Below are 23,767 nucleotides of genomic sequence, written 5' to 3'. Positions count from 1 at the left end.
ATAGTGCAACAGTCTGTTTATATTTATAATCATTATTTTTAGAAAGTCACGAGACACACTAAGTCTTCTTTGTGTGTTTTGTTGCTTTTGTGATGAAATTAAAAACATTATTTAGAGGATTCGTCTTAAAACATGAAGCTGTTGAATATTGCACAGTGAATTGGTCAATGTTATATCAGCCACGAGATCTTTCAAAGTGAATTTACAATTACAATCTATAAGTCATACACTTTCTGGTTCTAACTTCTTCATTATTTTTCTCAGTTGGACAAATATTTACTGTTGTCAGTTCAATTTAATTTTACCTCAAAGGGGAGATTTTTCGATTTGCACAGATGTTCAAAGAGCTCTTATAAGTCCAAGACCACAGACAGATTCATCACTACATGTAAAATAAATAAAGGTCTTTAACTATTTTTGCAAACACTCAGAATGCTCAACATGACTGACGGACGACGATCAGTCATTAATGTACAGAATATTTTATATATTTGATGTGTGAAAAGTTGTTTTGTACTTTATTAAAATCTATTATGTAAACATTGTTTTTTTTTTCTTTTTTTTTGTCCCCCATAAAGTTTTCTAGTTTGAAAACATTCACATGACGTGTAATTTAAAGATACAGCATCGAGCTGCATTCAGTCATTCTTTTAAATGTACAACACGTGCATTTAGATTAAAGTCACACTTTTAACCAGATCAGGGTCAATATATACTTTTTAGGAGCTGATGTGACAAAAAGCTTGTTAAAAATGAAGACAACAGTGATGCAGTAACAGGAAGGATGCTTTGTGAGACGGGAGCCACACAGCAGAGTAGAACACACAACTCTACTTATTCTTCATCCTGTAGATAAATTCCTTTACACAACACTTTATATTTTATAAAAACATTTTATTTTAAGGCCGACACATAGGATTCTGAATATACTGTGTTACCCAGCACGGGTATAAATGTACACATCATGAAGAAGAGAAAGTTTAAATCTGGATTTTCATCATTTCCTCCTTCCTCGTCGCCCTCTGAAGCCTCGGACTGAGCCGTGACCGAAGCACACGTTTGTAGGGACCCTGTGGGACAAATCATGGGTGCTGTTAAGTACTTCTGACTGCTTGTTGCTTAAATAAGAAAATATAGTAGTAAATAAAATGAAGAGGTCAACCAGCATACATTAGAATAATATAATATTGAACATGAATTATATATGTTGCCTAACCCAGAGTTAACAACGTTATTGCAACGTTTAACCTTAACCTTATTTTTTTCTGAATTCCCAGAGTTAACCTTAACATTTCACAAAACAGCTGATGTTCTTACTACCAGACCTCATATCCAGACTCACCTGTAGGAGTATTGTGGTTTCAGCGGCTGAGAGCTTGTGTTCGCCGCGCTGTGAGCAGCAGCAGAGAGGTTTGCATGATCCTCAGTAATGGCAGATGTAGCCGCGCGAGCAGCCTCTTCCTCCGACACATCTCGCGTCTCCATGGATTCCCCGTGCTCGGGTTGGTCAGACAGCACATCACACATAACCTCACACACACCCTCAGACTCACACACACTCTCTGCTACCTCCATGGATGTGTCTTTCTGCTGTGGTCTCTTTGTCTCCCTGGGTCCATTAACAAAAATAAAAAGATATCAGAAATAAATAGACATGGTAAACCAACATACACAAACAAGGCTTTTTAAGACAATATTTTACAGTTTGGTGGTTCAGAATATAATTTTTTTTATAAATAATTGACTCCGGAGCTTCATTTTGAAAGTGAAATTCAAAAAAAGTTTCAAAGACAGCAGCCAAGAATCTCACAAAAAAACATATTCAACTAAAGAATTTGAAATAATAAAAAACAAATACTGCTTCAATTTTACAACAATTTACACAAAAGATTAAATTCAGTGAGAATCATCCTTATACATTAACAAACACAACTCTCTTTGACTGAAACTAACGTCTCTTCTGGCACTATGCTGCCATCTAGTGGACAAAAGAAGAGGTACAGCCTTACCCCCTGTCCTTTTTGGTTTTATCAAATCTGAAGTCTGGGGGATACTTGTGAACTTTTATCAGATGTTGCTTCCTGTGTTGACTCGTCCTGAACTTCTGTCCACAGCCCTCCACCAAACACTGGTACTGAAAATGTGAAAAAGGAGTCAGGAATCAGCTCAGACGTGTGACGTTCTGGGATATTTATTTATAATTCAACAAGAGCTTACACTAGACAAACTTGTTGAATAAATACTAAAAGTATAAGCAGGGTTTTTGAACCTTTAGATAAAAAAATTATTGTTTGAAGAAATCGGATTTGTAATGACAAACACAGGAAATGTGTATAATGTTTAGTTTGAATGTGAGGATGCAAACATGTTAAACACAAGAGACAGGTTTTTCCCAAAGTGTTATTTTAACCCACAATCTTTAAGTTAAAATTGTTATCATGATCAGAGAAAAGGGGCCTTACTGACTTAAGTCCATACCCGATAACAACAAGGGTTATTTCCCTAATGCCTACCTACTGTATGTTGAGTCAGTGTCCCAAACCAGATGTAAGATAAAACATTCATTTTCAGTTTATTTAAAATAATTTCCTTTGCATACAGCTTTTTGCTCTCAGCTTAAATAATATGAAGTACATAATAAGATCATAAAGAACACAACTAGAGAGACATTCTGTCTTTTTGACTTACCATATCCTGTCTCTGGGCGAGGATAGTGAAGAGGGAGTCGTGCCACTCCTGAATGTGAATGTCCAGGAGTCGAGCACTTGGCAGGGAGCGCCGGCAGGAGCAGCACACGTGTCTGTGCAGGGAGTTGTAGTGGTGCTCGTACTCCTCTAAAGTGCTGAAGACCGCACTGCAGCCAGAAATGTGACAGGCGAATTCTGACACACTGAGAGAAGACAAGAGGAGCACGACAGTGACTGACCCACACCGACATTAACTGGTTGCAGGATCAGCCATCGCTGGAAAAGATGTAAGCCACAGTTGTTGCCAAAAAGGCACAAAATGCATTTGGTAGTTAATTTCTTTCTTTTAAGAGTAAAAAATGTTGGGATGAAATGAACAGATTTGTCCACACGACCAATAGTGGAGTATGCTTAACAAGATACAAAAAAGTGCTTTGAATTAGAAATAAGACACAAAATAGTCATGCCTAGGTACCCAGGTCGAAGGGTGGAAATCAGCCCGATTATCTTGTAGTGTGTACCCCACTAAATCATGATATGATGTCAAAGTCAAGTATAATAGTTCATTTTACATATCACCTGTATTACTCTAATTTAATAGTAAGTTGGGTATGGTGGTTTCATTTCAACCTATACTGTACAACAGCAGTGGCTGTCACACTGACATACCCTGGACTCTGTCACTCATTTCATATCATTTCTAGATGCTTATTTTAATATTTATTGCTTACTTTTGGCCACCTTATTTTCAACTCTGTCACTTTATCTGATAACTGGTCACTATAAATTCAACTTGCCACTTAATACGTCTCGATGTCCTGTATAGTTTTAGGTGTATAGTTAAGATTTGAATTGGTGTATTGTTTACTTAATTCTTGCTTATAATAGTCGTAAATACATAGTACCTTTATCTATATCTTTATTTTATTGCTATATATTCCAATTTTTATTTGTACTATATGCACGCTCTTCTTCTTGTCTTTTACTGCTGCAGTACTTGAATTTCCCCGCTGGGGATCAATAAAGGATTATTTTATCTTATCTTCTTATCTTCACAACAGGGTCCTAAGTCTCTGACTAGACTCTTCTCCTCTGTCGCCCCCCGGTGGTGGAATGAACTTCCAAACTCCATTCGATCTGCAGAGTCCCTCTGCACCTTTAAGAAAAAGCTAAAGACCCAGCTCTTTCATGAATACCTACTAACTTAATGATGATGGTCTCCATATTATTGATGATGATGATGGTAATGACGATGGTTTTTGTTTGATAACGACGACTTATAAGACGGTTTCTATACTGATTAGAGCTCTCAAGAACTGCCCTCAATGTTGTGCTTTGCCTCTGGTCACTTCCTGTCAGCACCTGTGTGTCCAATCAGACTCAAAGCTGATCTTTAGAATAATTAGAATCTTACTCCATAATATCTGTCTCTGTAATTGTTTGCATTGAGTTTATAAAAGTACAAAAATGTTTGTCATGATGTTTTTGATGTTGTGTGTGAAGCTCTTTAAATGGCCTTGTTGCTGAAATGTGATATAAATACACTTGACTGGTAGCAGTGTGTGAATGTGCTGCGTTATACACCAAATCTTCTTTGATTTTTTTATGTAAAATCTAAAATGAAGTGTGCCACATACTACAGTAAAGAGTTTGTTGCTTGTTAGCTGGATGCAGCCCACAGCCAAAACGACAGTTATAGCACGGCCAAACGATAGTTGTTCCACAGAGCAGGACAAAAACCTTTGGCGATGCTGCTTTCAGCTGTTACGCTCCGAGACTGTGGAACGACCTTCCTGAGGGTCTGAGAGGAGACTATCAAGATTATTAAACGCAGTCTTAAAACTCATTTATTCAGTCTGGCTCTTTTATATAGTGTTTTATATAAATTCAAATCTTAACATTACTGTATTGTCTTTTTTTATCCTACGACAATTTTAAATATTTTCCTCTTATGTTTTTATTTTAATATCTTGTTGGTTTTATGTCTCGTATTTTATTTTTATTTTATTTGTATACATATTTTTTAATTCTTATTGGTGTGCATTATTTATATTTATAAATTTATTATTTATAAACTACTTTTTGTCAACAACTTTTCTGCACTCTTGTTAAGCACTTTGAACTGCAGTTTAATTTGTCTGAAAGGTGCTGTATAAATAAAGCTTGATTGATTATAACCGGATATAGTCTTACCTGAGGGTTGTTTTGTCGTCTGTCTCTGAGACGTAGAGATCTTGTAGATACATGTGTCTGTGAATGTCTCCATCCTGTAACAGATTCATCAGTTTTTATATCAGAATGTGTTAGTTAGTAGGGTCACTGTGTTGTTATTGGTCAGTCTGTTATTCTTCTTGTTGCTAAGTTACCTCAAACAGCTGGTGGTCCTGCTGCAGGCGGATGAGCTGCGGGGTGAAGTTGAACGGGTTTCCCTCCTCTGGCTCACTGAGCCCCGGCTCCTGTGTGTTTCCTACATCGCTGCTTTTTACTAACATTTGTCCCTCTGTTAGAAGTCGGACTGTTTCTGGCTGCAGCATCGTTTCCCGACGTTTTCATTTGCCCACTTTGACTGTATCGTTGAAGTACTGCCGTTGTTGTGGTTGTAATCGTCGCAGAATGATGACGAAGTCATTAGCATTTTGGCGGGTGTTTAAAAAAAAAATCTAGATATGAATCTTTGTTGATTTATTTACTTTATTGTCTATGTATATACACAAAGCCTTCTGCTTGTGCTTTTAGTTTCGTTAGTTGCTTAGTTGATTAAATCTGTTTTTGTTTCTATTTTATTTCTCTTCCTGTAGCACTTTGAGATGTTTTGTGCGTTACAAATTAAATGTATTATTTTATTTTTGGTATATATTATTTTAATTATTTATTTATGCTTTCCTACTTCCCTTATGTCCCAAAAAGTTTTAAAAAATAATAATAATAATACTAGGCTATATTTGTTTACTTCATGGGACGTCCGTATTCATGTAACCTATATGTACAATACTATTTTGTTATTCTAATCCCTCTTTCATTTGATTAGCATGTGCTACTGTCTATTTACCTGAAGTATTTGTACATTACTGTTCTTTGAATTCAGTAAAATAACAATAAAGAGTCGGATGCAGCCTATGAAGAATTTAAATGTTAGGATTTCCAGTAGCTTTTAATTTATATTTTCCCTCTCGCAGGTAACAAGTACAGCAAACACGCAAAATGTCATCTCACTTTACATTTTCTGTTCAGGAATGAACACAATTGAAAGTGACTAGTCCATTATTACACCAGTAGGTGGAGACAAAGGCCTCTTAGGGACAAAGCTTGGTCTCTGTCTTCTTCATAGACTTTAAAGGTTTTAGTTAAAGTGAATGGCTGTAAGGTAGACTTCCTCTTTTCTTTTTTATGTATAATGTTTTAACTAAATGTAGGCCTAGTTGTTTGAATCTGACCAGTATGATCCTTTTTTGTAAAGCTACATCATTGTAAATAAAGCTTCCCTTCGTTTTGGAAAAGTGACATATTAGTTGAAAATGGGGGAAAAAGTCAAGGAAAATATGCAGGCTACTTATATTTAATTATAGGCTACTATTTCCCTGACCAATCTGTGAAAATGATAAAGTTGTCGGGAAAGGTTGGGGCAGGGGCAACTTTCTCCAATAATCTGTTTTATAACCCTTAACAGGGTTTTTTCCTATATAATTGAATTTATACTTTTATTTATGTGAAGTTAAATGAAGAGTTTTTAACACTTACACGTCTGTTAATTTAATTCATACTTTTATTTATAGTCCTATGTGAAGTTAAATGAAGAGTTTTTAACACTTACACGTCTGTTAATTTAATCTGACTCACTCAGCACTTTATTGTCTTTTTGTTATAACTCTTTTTACAGGCTAAGGTTGTGACTCATGTGGTCTCTGAGCCTCAAATGGTAATTTTCAGGATATTACACAGCACAGAGGGGCGGAGAGCTGAAGAGCCTCCTCACTATTTCCCTCAGACGGCCAAGCACACAATGACAGAGAGCGTCCGGTAGAGCAACATGCCAGATTCTGGATTTTTTATATGGATTTTCATCTCCTCATGGGGTATGACTTTTGTTTGTTTCTGTGATTCTTTCTTTCTTTCTTTCTTTCTTTCTTTCTGTCTTTCTTCCTTTCTTCCTTTCTTTCTTTCTTTCTTATTGCTTTATCAAACATCCCTGGTATCCTTGCAGGAATATTATTTGCCGGCAGTGTGAGGATTCTTCCTCATGTGATAAAGTACCAATCAGTGATACCTCAGAGGCTAAAGGATTCATCTCACATTAATGATGCTGCTTCACACCAGGTAACACTCTCTCTTAACAGTTTTTTATCAGTATTATTAGATTGTTTACAACACCCATTTCAACCCTTTGCAGAATATATTTAAATTTCTTCTGCTGTGTGTGTGTGTTTGTGTGTAGACATACCCTGATGTACTCCAGTACTCTTTGACAATAGCAGGGCAGAACTACACGCTGCACCTGGAGAAGAACAAGTGAGAAAATTTTCCTTTTTTTTTTAATCTGTGGAGTGTTTTCCAGTATATATATATTTTTAGACATGCTGTGTTGTGTTTCTGGATATATTACTATTACTGAAATGAAAAAAATCCTGTCCTTTCAGAAACCTTGTTGGGAAAAACTTCTCTGTGACACATTATTCTGATGAGGGCACAGAAGTCACAACAACTCCAGATCTTGGGGTATGTATAGCTTTATATTCTTTCACTGCTAACACCAACATAATCCCTTTATTATTATGATCAGCGGGCATGACAATGTGATCTATCGTTAAGTTAGCTGGGTCTATCAGATACACGTACCTCTATTAATGTAATCTAAGAGTGTAGACATGTAAAGCCAATGATTTTTGTTCAAAATGCAGTACTCCAAGTCCCAAAAAAATCAGACCCTGCATTTGTTTCACTTCATTCATTCATTTAATTTGAATAGCTAAATAAAACAGAGAAGTGGGCGATTCAGACGTCAGAAATCCAGCTAGCATGTAAAACAAACTATTAATCTAACTTCACAGGTTGAAAGTAAAAGATATCCAGTGCCAGCTGCCCACATAGTTTCAGTGGTTTTGTTCAATTTTTTTTGGCTGCACTGAGTTGAACAAATCTGCATAATGTTGGTGTGATTATTTTCCATCAGTCTTAAATTAAAGTCACATCTTCTTGAGAGATTAATAAGAAACAGGTTGAGTGCAACAGAGATCTTTATTTGAGAAGTTTCACCTACTTATGGTTAAATCATTTTTCTACGATTATGTGTTTTATTGCTCAAGTGTCCGAGATCATTTAACTATGAACCTTCAAAAGTCACACAAGGTTCATTGTATGCAACAGGCCAATGTATGCAATACCTTTTTCTAAGTAACGGATGGCATGAAACCACAAACTTCCTCTTTTTGAGAGGTGACGACACTTTCTGCAGGTCTTAATACTAATGTGGAACAGGAAGTGACATACAAGGTCATTCCAGTTGACTGTGACACATCCAGTACTAATCCGTCTTCTTGGAATAATAAACCACATAATCAAAGTGTGATTAATTATTTGAAGTGTCTCATTGGATCCTGTGACAAATAATGGATGTGTGTTCAGGTTCACTGCTACTATCATGGACACATCGTGGGCATGGAGGACTCGTCCGCCAGCGTGGGAATTTGCTCAGGAATAAAGTGAGTAATCATTAAAGTACTTCTTTTGATCATCCAGTATCTCCAATTACAAAATATTATTCATTACCGGAGAGGGGCTCTGAATTGAATTGCTATTAGAGACCGTGTGTCCACACCAAAGTCCCCCAGCATCCGTGACCTCAATCACAAAGACCACAAAGACTGCTGACAGCTCTGTCTGTAAATGCATGTCGCTGTGAAAACTTCAAAGTCACATAAAAACAAATGTAATAAGTCGAGTTGTGATCTGTTTGAGAGTTACTGAAGTTCTTGTTGTGGTCCACAGGGGCTTTGTACGTCTGCAGGATCAAATGTACCTCATCGAACCTCTCTCTGGTGCTGAGGCGGGACAACAGGATGAGGGGCAGGGCTCTGAGGATCACAGCGACGAGGGTCTTCACGCCGTTTACAACTACAGACACCTGAGGAGGAAGAGGAGCTCCTGTTCCCATGGAAACACGACCACTTTCTATGATCACGGAGCTCGTCCGTCTGGACTGTTCAAGCTCGGCAGTCTGGTGAGGACACACAGTGTGGACACGTACAGATATACACACACTGCAGGATGTAAAGCCTTCAGCTGATGTCTGAGGATTTTCCGTGCTCTGTTCTTACACAATTTCCTGCCGAAAAAAAAAGTTAGGAGCGGTAAAGACAGTTAACTATAACTCTGTGAACTGGATCGATGAATTCAAGCTCTGTGTTAAATAAGTCTGTGTTCATTCAAAAACAAATTCTAAACCCTTTACCTTTAAAACAAACTTTAACATATGAGAGCTAAACAGTCATGAGGGAAAGGGGCCACAGGTCGGACCCGCACCCTGGCTACACGCTTAGAGGACCACAGCGTCCATACATGTACCACTAGGCCATCTGTGCCACATAATGAATAATTTAAATATTAAAAGGGTTGCATTGCACTTCCCTTACGCCTTGATTCTATACAATAAATTAAGATTAAAAAAAATAGAAATCAGGGATAGAGACTATTAGACATGTCAACTAGCATCAAGTATGATTTTGCATCATTTATAGAGAAAGGTCTACTTATGCATCAAAAAGTGTGCCTGGTATTATATCGTCACTAGAGCTCAAACAATTTTAATTTTAAACACTAAAGCTCTACATCATAGCATTGTTTATTACGGAGCTATGATAAATATCCTTAAACGGCGCTTAGCTTAATTTTTCCACATACACTTTGTTTTATACATTTTATTTGTTTATTGATATTTTCAGGTAATATTCTCCTTTCTAACAATGTTTTTAAAGTTATTTTAAGAAATATAAGAATAATAAATGAATGATGCTTAAAATATCTTAAATATGGAATAAAAAGGGGGAAAGAAGTATTTTGTCATTATAAAACTTGTGTCTAATCATAAAAACATACTTATATTTGCACATACACTTGTAGTACTGTTGATTATTTATGTAATAATTCGGCTTAATTATCAGAATTCTTTGTAGGTCTTGTCTAACTTCATATTTAATCTCTCTTGTGTATATTTTTTTTGTTTTCTGGACGTCCCTGTGTCCATGCCTTTTTGTATTGCATTGAGTTGAATTACTGACGATGTTTCCTGCTTTTATGTGTCTCACAGAAAAGCAGAGCTCAGACCAAAGACCATTCAAAGAAGCCCAGGACCGTCGAGCTGGTTGTTGTGGTCGATCACACCGAGGTTTGAGTCTTTAGTTTCCCTCTCTCTCTCTCTTACTGAGTCTGAAAAAGTTGCACTTTTTCTCTAAAGAAGTGTTTCACAATTGATTTGTACTTGATATGGTGTAAATTGTATCACTTATTCATATTTAATTCACTTTTTAGTACAGGAAGTTTGGCACTAAGAAGAAAATAGAGGCCAGGGTTCTTGAAATAACAAACCATGTGGACAAGGTAAGTTTGAGTCTCGTCGTTAAAATGATTAAACTGAAGTAATCAATGATCTTGGGCTGCTAACTAAGACTGGAAAATAAGGGCATTATGAGGTTCAACTTGTAGTGAACACTTATGTTAGTATACGTTTTTTCATTTGACCTCCTGACCTTTCTATTCTTTCATCTATTTTTACCAGTAATTTAGTGATTAAGTGTGTTTTCCTTTCAGCAGCAGAGCCACGAGTAAGAAATATGTGCTGATACTACTTGTTCTTTTCTGACTGGACTCTGACCAGTAAAAGGAAGGAAAAGTTCTCTCCGTGAGAAAATCTAACTTTAACTGTGAATCTTCACACCCAAGCTGAAGATTTTCACACATATCACACTATCCTCTTTGCATACTCTGCTAGAGTAGAGCCAACATGGCTGCATCCTCAGACAGCACTAGACCCAACATTGGTTTCCTGTAAGAGATGAGGACATTACATTTAGTTTTTTGGAGTGGTTACCCGCTGACCCGCTGACCTGCTCATGCTTCTGTTTTTTAGCTGTATCGACCCTTGAATATCCGCGTGATGTTGGTCGGTCTGGACATCTGGTCGTACAGAGATCAGCTGGACGTCAGCACAAACCCGGAGATCACCCTCAGACGCTTCCTCGAGTGGCGCCAGCAGAACCTCCTCCCTAGGACTCAACACGACAACGCACAGTTCATCACGTAAGACACGACTGTCTTTAGCTACTCCAAAGTCAAAGAGAAAATTCACAGAAGACACTGCTGCCCTCGGCCTCCTGCACGAGGATGCAGGGTCTTGTGCAGTGGTGTGATGCTGACTATACCTCGTTTTAAATGAGAGAGAAACCAAAGAGTTGGTCACAAACCCTGGTCACTGGGAAATTCAAACATCAGTGATGCCCCCCCCCCCCCCCCCCTTCAAAATTTAACGACAATTTTAATGGTTTTCATTACTAATTATCTCTTATCTGGTATAAACTTAACATTTGTCGTTTTAAAATCCCGGCAGAATAGACCTACACTACACTCGTTCTTACCTAAATCATGGGTTATCATGATTTTAGTTCATATGTGTAAATCTTACGTTGACAATGAAAGATCAGAAAAAGCCTTGCGCCCTCCCTGAGATCTTTCCCGCCCCTCCTAATGGGGCCCCGGACCCCAGGTTGGGAACCAATGACTTAGATGATCTGTTTGCCTGAAGGTCCACGTTGAAAGTTTGTCTTCTCGTTTGCAGCAGAGATTTTACTTTGGCGCAATGTCAGGGTCTACGAGGGTGTTCAGAGGATTGAAAGCTTGATTGAAAGTTGTTGGTCAGGATGGTCAGCGTGGTATGACGAGCTTTTCTGCACAGGTCAAATCTAAGCTCGCTCTTCTGGTTCAGACTGCCATGAGGGTTATAAAGAGGAATGATCACAAGCGATCACAACCGTTTAAAAAACATATTTACACCAACCTTCAAATAAACTTTAATAATGTTTCTTGAGGCTTTAGGGGTTGGGTAACCGCTTCATGGTGTGCCTATCTTTCATCACTCATCAGTGCTTTTTCAGATCATGCAATGTGGGTATGCTGCAATATGTGTAATTAGTGGTTGTGGTTGGTTTTTGATTCTCAGCTTCCATGTTCATTGATGTTTGTTTTTTTATTGTGTTCTTTTTTATTAATAAGTACTACAGCAGAGAAAGATAAATCTGTGATGCTTTCAAGTCCCCGACATGTTTCCCCACAGCGACAGAAAACATGCACTGTAACTGTTTGTGGGTCTGACAAACTGTCGGAGCTGGTGTGTGTGTGTGTAAACACTGTTTCTCTTCTCCGTTCAGAGGTGTGGACTTTGATGGTTCTACTGTCGGCTTAGCAAACACAAACGCCATGTGCACGTCTAACTCTGGAGCTGTCAATGAGGTAAAGACACTTTTATTTGTTAATACATTTAAAACGTATGTGTAAACATGTAGACAGAGAAGGAACCTTACCTTACCTTACTTCATCTTTGTTTTAATGTACAATCGGGATCAACAAAAAAAAGGAAACTCTGCACACTTACCACGTTTAACAATTCTTTGGTCAGGTTAATATTTAAAAGATCCAACTCCATCTCTCCATTAAAGGCCCAAAAAGCACCAAAAATAAATCTTAAAAAAAAAAAAAAAAAAAACTTTGAACATGTGTTGGTCGTGTGGGCTTTCTCTTTTTTGCTGATCCTGTTGATCTGATTTGCCCTGTATCTACATGATGTGTGTATAACTATACCTGCTGTTCATACAGGACCATAACTCTAACGCAATAGGAGTGGCCTCTACTATTGCACACGAGATGGGTCACAACCTGGGCTTGTCCCATGACACTGAAAACTGCGTCTGCGGCTCCTTAACATCCAAAAGAGGCTGCATCATGTCCGAAAGTGTCGGGTAGGCTCGGTTTCTCACCTGCACGTAAAAAAAAAGAAAACAATCATTAAATCTAGAATAAAGCTAATGGTATTCTCTTTCGTGCGCCTTCTCCTTCCAGCGTTGTGTATCCAGAACAGTTCAGCAGCTGCAGTCAGCAGCAGCTCAGCAGGTTCTTGGACGAGGTCGACCCCTTCTGTCTGCTGGATTCTCCCTCTACTGATCGCATCTACGGAGGGCCGGTGTGCGGGAACGCCTTCCTGGAGCCCGGAGAGGAGTGCGACTGTGGCACTGCAGAGGTATATCACATACATTAGACTTTATCATATAGCTGAAGATGACAAAAGTACACACTTTCACATTTTCCCAAGTAGAAGTATCAAAACTTACAGATGACATCATTGTGTTTGTTTCTGGTTCACTTTCATTTATGCTGCCACAAGCTCTCCCTGTTGGTCACAAACACTATGCCTCCTCTATGACACATATGTCTGCCGTTTATTTTAATTGGTAAATCTTTTATCTGGTTTTCTTAATGTTATATCTGTTGTGCATGGACACCAAGCCATTGTCTTTTTTGTAGTCCCAATTTGGCTAAAATGTAAAGTTTTGTTGTTGCAAAGTTGGCTTGTAATGATTCTAAATACAAATGATCAACTAATTAATTATCATATGTTCAAGATGATGTGACTCTTTTTAAAATGTTAGGTGCTAAAGTACAGATATTTGTGTTAAAACTCAGGAGGTTCATCAAAAAAAAAAAATGTTAAAGTGAAATCTGAAAACTCTGCTGAAGTACATTGAAGAAGTATAAGTACCACTTTTACTGCCCATCTGTGCAGAAGGGACAATACTTTAGAACAGAAAGCAGACTGGATTGTAATATTCTGCACTGCTCTCACTATCTCACAGGAATGTAAGAATCCCTGCTGTAACGCCACCACCTGCAAACTGAAAGCAGGAGCCGCGTGTGCAGAGGGAGAGTGCTGCCACAAGTGCCAAGTGAGTAATAATCACTATTCTTTCTGGATGCATGAAATCCCACTGATGCTAAATGTGTTACCATAAAGCTAGACACCGTCTGACTGAGCCGTCTGGCCGCCGTCTGTGAGTGTACATACTTCAGTAGTCGGTACATCACCATCTGTGTTTGTCTCCGCTCTGCAGCTGAAACAAACTGGCAGCGTCTGCAGACCAAAGGCAGGAGACTGTGACCTCACAGAATACTGCACTGGCTTCTCCGCCTCCTGCCCAGCTGACTCCTACACCCAGAATGGAGGGCCATGCAATCGGGGGAAAGGATACTGCTACAATGGACAGTGTCCATCCAGACAGGAACACTGCAAGAGACTTTGGGGCCCAGGTAAAAAAAACAAAAAAACAGAGACAGTTTAGCTGAGAAGTTTTGTTGTGTAAGATACCTCGAGGCCTTTTTTTTTTATTTATCTGCAGCCATCTTGTCTCTTCTGACTGTGTTTAGATGCTGAAGTGGCGGCAGATGCTTGTTTTTACAAGAATGCAAACTGCAGGAAGACGCTGTTCAGCCAGAGATGTTCAAGCCAGTATGTAATCAAAAGACAACAAATAGTTCAACAGCAATATTTGTAACCAGTTTTTTCCGTTTCAGTGTTGTTGTTTTTTGTGATTAACGCTTTGTTTTTTTTTTGGTTCGCAGGGATCAATCCTGTGGGACGCTTTTTTGTACCGGAGGTTATGAGTTTCCTGTGACATCCAGGAAGTCCTTTTCACATTTAGCAAATGGAGCCATCTGCAATGAGGTCACTATGAAACCTGAAGATAACTACCCGCCAGATCTGCCCAAGGTGCCCACTGGCACCAAGTGTGGCAACAACATGGTGAGAAAACTATTGCAAGCTTCAAAGCTGCATTAACCCAACTTTACCCAGGGGCTTTGAGAAGTCCTCAGTTTGTTTCCACTGTAGGAAGCAGGATCTAATTGAATTCCCAAAAGGCCCCCGCTCCAAGGAACTAAGGCAGTTCTCCTTGATTCAACTAGTTTGGGTTTATCATCTTTTAAGCTGTTATCAAGAGGCATGACTTGTACATATGTCAAGAGACGAATATGTCTCATCTTCAAGAATCGAGGGGGGAAATCAGATAACTTAAATGTCTAATTACTTGGACGGGAAAAAGCTCCATAGACTAATAATCCCTGGTGCTTTTGGTGGAAATGCGGCTCATGTTGCTGTTAGCTTGAACAAAACCTCCATATTTGTGAACGGTGTCAGTGTCCTTACTGTGTCTTTATCTGTCTTTCAGGTGTGCTACGACCAACGGTGTCAAGACATCAGAAACATCAAAGTGTACGGCACAGATGACTGTTCAGCCAAATGCAACAACAACGGGGTAAGAAACATGTTCACCTTAAAATACTGCAGCTGAGCAAGGAACGTTACCGACTGTGGCATTCGAGAGCAAACACAGAAGAAGCAGATGATGAATCCGTAGTGTAGTACAACAACGGATATCAAAATACATGAAGAAACACAAACACACAAACAAATAAAATAACAAAAATAGGGGGTATTTACGTGTGAATAAATATGTGTCCCTTTTTTTCATTTGTAAAAAAAGAAAAGAAACACAAAGAGGAGTAAATGATAAATCAATAAAAATACAAAACAAGAAATATTCTCACACACTTTTCTTTCTGTTTTTAAAGAGTACATGTTGTTAATGTGATGTGAAATTGATTTGACACTGACTGTGGGTGTGCCATCTCCTGCAGGTTTGTAACCATGAGAGGAAGTGTCACTGCAATCCCGGCTGGGCCCCGCCTTACTGTGACGTGCCGCAGTCAGAGCTGCTTGAAGGTACGGCACATGTCATGCTTGTCTGTCCACAGATGTGAGCGCTGACGGTCATCATCTGTGTGCCTGCCTCTTTATCTGTCTGACCTCCTAAATGACCACACTTTACACTGCGTCTCTGTTTCTCACCAAGATTTAATACTTGAAGCAGAGACTTCTCATGGACTCTGAAACAATTGCGCTCTGTTCTGACGAGCACAAACAGACACTGATATGATGGAATTCCCCTGTTAGTCAAATGCAGTAATGGCATTACACAGATCGTTCTGTTTCCTGAGCAGGTGACGTATGTTGCCAAATGCTCGTCCTCAAGCAACAAATAGAGCTGGCAAAAGTACCCACATTCTTTAGTCAAGTAGAAGCACAGATATTCAAGTTAAAAAGCTTAATACAAAGAATTAATACAGACTCTAGTAGAGGTAGAAGTACTGATAAAACCTCACAATTTAACTGAGAGAGAAAAAGTACAGAAAGCAATCCCCTGAGGAACTTTTCATTTTGTGCATTTTGTCTTGTTACGTCTTTAATGTTATTTTAACATTTTAAATGTAGTCAAGCATGATTTGCACTGATGGATAGCAAGGAATCTTCACCTGTATGTGTTATCATCCATTTCCCTGGGTTTGAAATTGCTGTTGATGTTGGGGAGATGGCTCTATTTCAGCCCTGCTCAGAACAGGCTGTTCCTGTGTCTGCAGCTTTAAGTTCAAGTGAGCTGTGTTTGACCACGCCCCCTCTAGAAGGGCTTAGATGGCGCAGGCTTTCTCACTCCTTGCCTTATTGTTAACGTTGAGATGCAGACTCAGAGGGCAGAACTAACACTTAGCTGTGGGAGTGTCACCCACCTGGGGGAGGGGTTACTGCCCTTTGTGATGTCATGAAGGGTAAATCTGCAAACAGCCTGTTTGAGCACACATTTTCTGAAAAGTGGAGCAGGCAAAAGTGGTAAAGGATGGACTTTTCTCATCATTGGGGGATTTGAAGACAGTCTAGGCACACATATTAGTGTTTAAAAAACATGGTAATGTTTATTTTGCACAGTATGTGACCTTTAAAGTAAAAAGTTGTTAGAGGAGTATGAGGAGTATGAGGAGTATAGAAACTTGAAAACAACCTGAGTCCAAAGTATTTGTGCTCTGTTACTTCCTATCTCAGGTAATGAAAATACATTATCATAATGAATATGTGTGCATGTGTGTGTGTGTGTGTGTGTGTGTGTGTGTGTGTGTGCAGATGCAGGTCCGGTGGCGTTAGCTGTGTCTCTTGCGATTGGCTGTCTCCTGCTCTTGGTTGGGGTTATCGGGGGTCTGATGTGCTGCATGAAAAAAAGGCGACCTTCAAAGAGGTACAGAAAAAAAGTGATTCCACATTTCACCACAGAGATCAAACTTTCAATCCTGTCGCTCTTTAACTTTGGATTCTGTGTGCGTTTCTTCACAGACGCCGCCAATCTACCTCAGGACAATTCAACCCCGTGTTTCGGTCCAGCAGCACTCGCAGCAGCCCTCGGGTCGGGTCCACGCAGATCAGCAAGCCCATATTTGTGGAGTCTTCAGCATCTCAGGTCTGCAAACCTCTGAGCTCCGCTTCTGCTAAACCCCAAACCGGAGCGCTGAAGCCCAGCAGAGCAGCTCCAGAGGTGAGCGTTCATTTAAGCAGAGTGAAGAGATGCACTCTCACTGTACATTTCAACCCTTTAGTCATTTCATTCAGTTTAGTTCAAACCACTTTACCTATCCCCCTTTGGACAATTGGTTTGTCAGTAAAAGAAACAACAGATAGACAACAATAAAAGCGAGAAAATATTTCAAGAAATACTAATAACAAACAGACTGATAAATAAATAAGCAAACTAAATAAAACTATAAGGGACCAGCCTTTAGAAAATGATAAAGAGGATCTGTCTTGGCAAAGAGGATAAAAAGTCTGTAAAGAAATAAAAAAACATCAAGTGCATTTAGTTATTTTAATACTTTTTTTCTAAACCACACACCGACTACCTGAGAGCACCTTGGATCCAATGTTACCCATTGTTTTTATTTATTGTATTTGTCACCATCGTCTCAAATACTCCCGTCTTTATATTCTTTTTTATTGTGTACTTTATTTGACAGTTCAATATTTAGAATAAATCATCTTTTAATCATGAGTCTTTTTAATCCAGTAAGCTGCAAAAAAGCTGAGTCATGATTTTTCAATCACCGTTCTCTGTTTTTGTCCCCTCACAGCCACCAAAGAAATCTGGAGCAGTACCTCAGCCGTCCAAGATGCAGCAGGTAGTTTGAGTCGCTGTTTCGTCTTAATTTTAAATGTTACAGTATTTGTATTTAAAGTTGCGTCTAAAGTATTTTAATCATTAAATTCATGTTTTTCTTTAGGTTATAAGGCCCTTTATGCAGCAAACAAACATTTCAAGCAAGCCAGTCTACACTGAGGTAAATTGCACATATCATTGAACAATATTTATTATATTCTTAAAAGTAATATCTTGTTTTTTTCCTCATTAAACAACATATTCAGTGTCTTAATGTAGTTTTTGTGTCTTCTTTGTCAGAGTAAGCCACTTCCTCCCTCAAGACCCCTGCCACCACTTGCAACTAAACCGGTGAGTGATGTGCATAACATTTCAACTTATTTGACCTCTTAATGGGTTTAAAGTATAACTGCTAAACCTCTGTGTCTGTAACCTGAACATCTGCTCCTCTTAGATCTCGAAGCCTAAGCCGCCCATGCCCCCAGTGAAGCCGAAGCCCTCTGCAGCGCCGTCTCCTCTGCCTCATACTATCCTGGTGTGTATTCAGATATTCAGACGGCCGTCAGACTCTCCTAAAAGTCCTCCAAATCCTGGCATTCAGACATTCCTTATTTTATTCAGGGCACTCACGTTTTTCAGAGAGGTCTGCGGTTTTGGATATTCTTCCAACATAGCAGTGTAATGACCAAGCGGTGGCTCAGTGTTAGTGAGTCAGTAAATGTAACTAGTGGACTTTTGGGTTGTGTTGCTGGGAGAGAAAAAAGCATGCAGTGACTGAGTGATTTCTTTGTTCTTTTGGGTACTTTTTAGAGGGCATTCAATACAACCACAGCTTTACAACAATTGTACTTTTAAGTTCTTTTGTAGATATCAAAACTTTGTATACCTGCATGGTGCAACAAAACAATATAGTTAGAGCAAAAATGGACAACTAAAGCAACACCACTAAACACAAAGTTCAAAAGAAAAAGGAAAAAAAAACATGTCGACCACATAAAATAGTTCTTGAAATCGTAAACGTCATAAACATACCGAACACTCTGATCATGTTTATTCTAATTCTGGCTCTAGCTTCTCTCCAGTAGTCGTTAAATTGTTTGTTCGTTTTAAACGGACCAGACGGCCTAGGTATGAATGCACCCTAAGAGACAGATAACACATTAGTAACTGTAACCTTCTTGTTTGTTTTTTTTTTAGCTTGCAGGCAGAGCTGCCCTGATGCCCCCCGGCAGGCCAAGATGACAGAGGGAGTAATTCAGCCTGATGTAAACGCCAAGATCCTCTGACGGCAAACACTGCTGTCGTCCCACTGAGAAGAACCTAAAGATCCTCTCAGGAGACACTTGTCTGTTTCTAAAGTGGAGATGGGATCCACTGAAGGGTCGGCAATAATAAGTGATGGAGCTTTTCTGTCAGTTATCATCTCCCTGAAGATTACCGCCGTCTGTGTCTTGCTTATGTAAGCCTTCAGTATGCTGATGAAAACCTGAAGCCATGATTGACAGACCGCACGTCTGTGCTTCGTATATGACAAATGGCTCTGCTGCCATGATGATATTTGTTTTTTCTTTTAAGGGAAATGTGTCTCTGCCTTGATCCTTGAATATGTGAAGACTTTACAAGGCTATTGCACTATTAATGCTGTAACTGTTTTACCAACTGTTACTATCCTTTCACGTTGTTTTGGTACTGCTTTTTCAAGAAATAATGTTGTTAAGGGATTTTAAAGATATTGCACCAACTTGGGCACTTTACAGATTTTCTTATTAAGGAATAAACCACAAATGTTGCGACTTCTTCTCAACTTTTTGTCGTACTAATTTAGGTATGCTTGACTTTGTCAGACTGAAGTAGGCCTACATGCAGTTTCTTTGGGTTTTTTTTGTATGTTGACTCGATAGGCTACTTGTTTTTGTCTTCAAGGTATTTTATATTACATTTTCTATGCAGCAGACATGATCACACACTTCTCGCCTGATAATGCCAATGATTGTTTCCTTTCCTGAGAACTTTGAAATTATTTTTTTTCAAATGTATTTTCCTCTTATTTATTGAGATTTCTTCTTTATTCTGTAAGATTGAGCTTACAATAAAAATGAATCATAAAAAAAAAAGAAATGGTGCAATTTTGTACGTCTCTTCACCTGGAAAGCCATTAACCGGCGTGGACTATATATATATATTTTTTTTTTTTTGTATCAGCGGTCGCCTAGCAACGCTCCAAACAACCAGTTCTCGGTGGTGGGGGGGAAGCTAACAAGCTAACTTGCTCTGTCAGAGAGTTTGGAGCTTCACAAACTTTCCTCAAAAAAACAGATGTAGCATTAAGAAAAAAAAAATGGATCGAGAACTGACTGAAGAGGAACTGCAGGATTTATACGCGTGGATAGACAAAATCCCTCTTTCCCGGCCCAAAAGAAACATCACCCGAGACTTCAGTGATGGAGGTTTGTTAAATTAGCTGTTTAGATTAGCTAACAATCCACATGCAGGTTTAAATAAACATAATAAACAGCAGGAGTAAAAATGACCTCTGTTTAATCTACTTTCTCCTCTTGTGTCTGTTTGTTTATCTCCCCTGACTCCTCTGTAGTGATGGCTGCAGAGGTTGTCAAACATTTCTTCCCAAAGCTTGTCGACCTGCACAACTATATTCCTGCAAACTCCACTCAGCAGAAGCTCAGTAACTGGAACCTTCTCAACAGGCAAGACAATCAATTATGTTTTTTTATTTGTTTATTTAAACTGCATGTGCACTTATAGACTGGGAACTTAATAAAGGGCACAACATGTGTTCTCTGTCATAGATGGTAAGTCTCAACCAAGTGGCACTTAATTTAATACAATGTCTGGATTTTATGATTTAGTCATAGTCAAGTTAGGCAATGATCAGTATTTATGCACATACTACAGTAATTCAATTCAATTCAAAAAACTTTATTTGTCCCCGGGGGGGCAATTCAAAGGCACACAGAGCAGTAAATTAACAACAGTGCAAGTACGAAACATTTTAACCTAAATATAAAGTGTCAATTTAAATACAACTTAAAGCTTAGACTTAACTTAAAAATACAAAATATAAAGGAGTAGATATAAGTGGACAGTGATCAGACTAACAGATGTAAACAGATGTAACCATAACTATGTGCAGTAAACGAGAAATAAATATATATATATATGTACAGAGCTATGTGCAGGTAGGCTAAATACTAAATACTAAATAAGATAAGATAAGATATACTTTATTCATCCTAGCAGGGAAATTTAGGTGTTCCAGCAGCCACACAACACAACACATATATACATACATATCCCACCCATACAAAAAAACATGAGCCCACAATACAGTTTGATATATGATATATGCAACTCAGGCTAAAGTTTAAAAGTTTAAATGTCTCCTGTCCTTACTTAGAGGGGAGTCGTTATAAAATGGAATTGCAGTAGGTAAAAAAGTATTTTTAAATCTGTCCTTTTTGCAGTTTAGCTGCCGTAGCCTCCCGCTAAAAACACTCTTTTGTTGACACACGAGATTGTGTAAGGGATGCATGTTATTGTCCATAATGTTCAACAGTTTCTGTATCATCCTTCTCCCCATCACCACCTCCAGGGGCTCCACAGCAGACCCCAGCACAGAGCCAGCCCTCCTAATCAGCTTGTTAAGCTTTTTAGAGTCACGAGCCCTGATGCTGCTGCCCCAACAGACGGCTGCAAAGAAAAGAAAATGGCACTTGCCACAACAGTCTGATAAAATATGGATAACATTTTGCTACACACATTAAAAGACCTAAGCTTCCTCAAGAAGTAGAGTCTGCTCTGACCCTTCTTGTCGACGGCCTCTGTGTGGTGCTTCCAGTCCAGTTTATTGTTCATGTGCACCCCCAAGTATTTATAGCACTCCACCACCTGCACCTCATCCCCAAGGATAGAGATGGTGCTTAGCTCAGGCCTGTCCCTCCTAAAGTCCACCACCATTTCCTTGGTCTTTGTTACATTTAACACCAGGTGGTTCTTCCCAGTTGGTTTGTTAATAAGGTGCATGGTGAATAATGGAACAACAGAACTAATATAAACAATATAACTGTAAAGGTAAAAATGAGATAAATAAAGTGACCGTAGTGCAATGATGGATAAGAAACAACAGGAATAAAGTAACCAGAACTGTATGAATACTGAAATAGAAAGGATAGAATAAAGAGATGTAGTGCATGAGACACAGATAAAGCAGAGGCAGTTAAGGTGCGTAAGCCTACTATAATTATACCAATATTTATCATTTCGAATATACCACATTTTAAAACATTTGTATAGTAAACACCAGCGCTGCCACTAACAAATGCTCAACAGAAAGTTGAAAAAAAAAAAAAGTTTGGTAAATTATTGCTTTCCAGTAAAATTTTATTTCAAACCTTGAAGCAAAACATTTTCTGAGGGTTGCGACGGGCCTCTGCATCTGGTCCTGAGAACCAAACACCCACTCATCGTCTCCCTGGACAAAGATGTGGCGCACTGCCAGCTACAGATTTATGGGTGTTCTCTGTAAACACATTGGTGCTTATGGTGTTTGTAATCAACATTTAAATCACTTCTATTCTGTTACCCCTATTGTGTCTACTTCTGTCAATTGGAAACATGTGTGCTTATTATTAATTTATTTACTGTTTTCTGTGGACAGGAAGGTGTTTTCCAAGCTGAACTTTCTGGTGCCAGAGGAGACAGGGAGGAGGATTGTACTGAGCACTGCAGGAGTGATAGAGCCTGTACTGAGCGCCCTCAGGGACAAGATAGACAAGAAACTGGAGCACCCTGCAGAGAATGTGCTTATCTGTAATGTATGTTTATGCAAAGTCATTCCATGCATGTTCTACTTGTTATAAAATGTTCAAGTCAGTGGTTATCTCTCTCCCATGCAAATCATAAAGCTGCCTTTGGCATCCAGTGAAAGAGATATCATCACTCTAAAAACAATCACATTTTCAATCATGTTTTTTTTTTTTTTTAATGAAGGATTTGGAATACTATGACCACAAGAACCAGGACAAACATCATACAGGTAGAGTAGAAATTCCTTTACATACGTTTTTATGTCTTTATCACCAAACATAGTGTGTGCAATGCATGTTCTTGATTTAATTCAATTCAATGTCATTTGTAGAGCAAACAGAGGTTAACTCCTTCTGCCTCACAGAAAACCAAGTAGAGGAATAAAGCACTAAACAAATAAACAAACAAGTTCAAACATTATGTTTTATCGAATAAGCTGCACCAACCCAAACAACACACACGTTACTGTACACACTTAAACAGGTCTTATTTTCCCCTGAACTATTCCTGCTACAGTGCACATATAAAACTCATACTCACACACACACACTAACAGACAGAGACACACCTACTGCTGGAAACCCATGAGGAAAGCAAAGTCATTTTTTAAGAGAACATGAAGTTATGGCAGAACACAGATCTGAGCAGAGAAAAGCACCACAGCAGCTCAATACACGTAACTGGATTTATTTTAAATATGTCTGCCACACCAGATCCCCGGACAGAGAACAGGGAGCATTCTTCATAACGTCTGACAAGAAGAAGATTGAAATAGTACAAATAAGGAAACCAGCTGAATATAGAGAAACCAAGAGCGCTGAATTAACAAGAATATGATGACTGTGTTTTGACTTTAAACTCATGTTTGTGTCATCTGTGGAGTTTATTAGCTGACACAGTCAGTCTGTAACCCTGACTGAAGCTTCACAGTCAAAAATGTGGGTTTTTTTTTTAGCACATAGAAGGAAGTGGTTGTAATTTTAGACATGTTTTAAATGTTTTATCTGCTGCTAGGATGACACACTTAAAATCAGCATATTTAGGATTTTTGTGTGTCGTAGAGGATTTTTTTTGATGACTCTTTATGCCTCTTACATTCATGTTTCCCAAGGTCTTATCTACTTCCTGCCTTATCTCCTGATAGAGTTTTTCTCTGTAACACGTCTCAGTGAATGCCAATCTGTCGCAGAG

General features: G+C 38.7%; 3 protein-coding genes across 3 annotated transcripts in view; 2 read left to right on the top strand and 1 right to left on the bottom strand.

The window, feature by feature from the left end:
- Positions 1-76: 76 nt before the first annotated feature.
- On the bottom strand, positions 77-5,282 carry znf511 (zinc finger protein 511). The gene is made up of 6 exons (XM_061039664.1): positions 5,054-5,282; positions 4,881-4,954; positions 2,689-2,890; positions 2,010-2,134; positions 1,343-1,609; positions 77-1,070 (listed from the first exon to the last, which is right to left on the bottom strand). The coding sequence occupies exons 1-6, from the start codon at positions 5,219-5,221 to the stop codon at positions 998-1,000; spliced, it is 909 nt and encodes a 302-aa protein (XP_060895647.1). The 5' UTR covers positions 5,222-5,282; the 3' UTR covers positions 77-997.
- Positions 5,283-6,638: 1,356 nt separating this feature from the next.
- Positions 6,639-19,252, top strand: adam8a (ADAM metallopeptidase domain 8a). Its single transcript, XM_061039662.1, has 25 exons — positions 6,639-6,760; positions 6,889-7,001; positions 7,120-7,193; positions 7,322-7,400; positions 8,307-8,383; positions 8,670-8,901; positions 9,988-10,065; positions 10,209-10,277; positions 10,807-10,976; positions 12,101-12,182; positions 12,546-12,688; positions 12,789-12,966; positions 13,580-13,669; positions 13,835-14,030; positions 14,148-14,229; positions 14,343-14,523; positions 14,948-15,034; positions 15,417-15,501; positions 16,732-16,843; positions 16,939-17,137; positions 17,727-17,774; positions 17,877-17,933; positions 18,053-18,103; positions 18,207-18,287; positions 18,950-19,252. Exons 1-25 carry the CDS (start codon positions 6,715-6,717, stop codon positions 18,992-18,994), a joined length of 2,655 nt encoding a protein of 884 aa, XP_060895645.1. The 5' UTR covers positions 6,639-6,714; the 3' UTR covers positions 18,995-19,252.
- A 145-nt stretch (positions 19,253-19,397) lies between these two features.
- Positions 19,398-23,767, top strand: part of spef1 (sperm flagellar 1) — a 6,999-nt gene continuing 2,629 nt past the window's right edge. Inside the window, exons 1-4 of the mRNA XM_061039665.1 lie at positions 19,398-20,199; positions 20,346-20,457; positions 22,428-22,584; positions 22,760-22,805. Coding sequence (XP_060895648.1) covers positions 20,091-20,199; positions 20,346-20,457; positions 22,428-22,584; positions 22,760-22,805 — 424 coding nt within the window. The 5' untranslated portion in view covers positions 19,398-20,090. The remainder of the gene's footprint in view (positions 20,200-20,345; positions 20,458-22,427; positions 22,585-22,759; positions 22,806-23,767) is intronic.

Source organism: Labrus mixtus, chromosome 6, assembly GCF_963584025.1.
Source record: "Labrus mixtus chromosome 6, fLabMix1.1, whole genome shotgun sequence".
NCBI lineage: Eukaryota > Metazoa > Chordata > Actinopteri > Labriformes > Labridae > Labrus > Labrus mixtus.
Note: the sequence above shows the minus strand (reverse complement) of the source record. Positions and strands in the feature narration are given on the sequence as shown.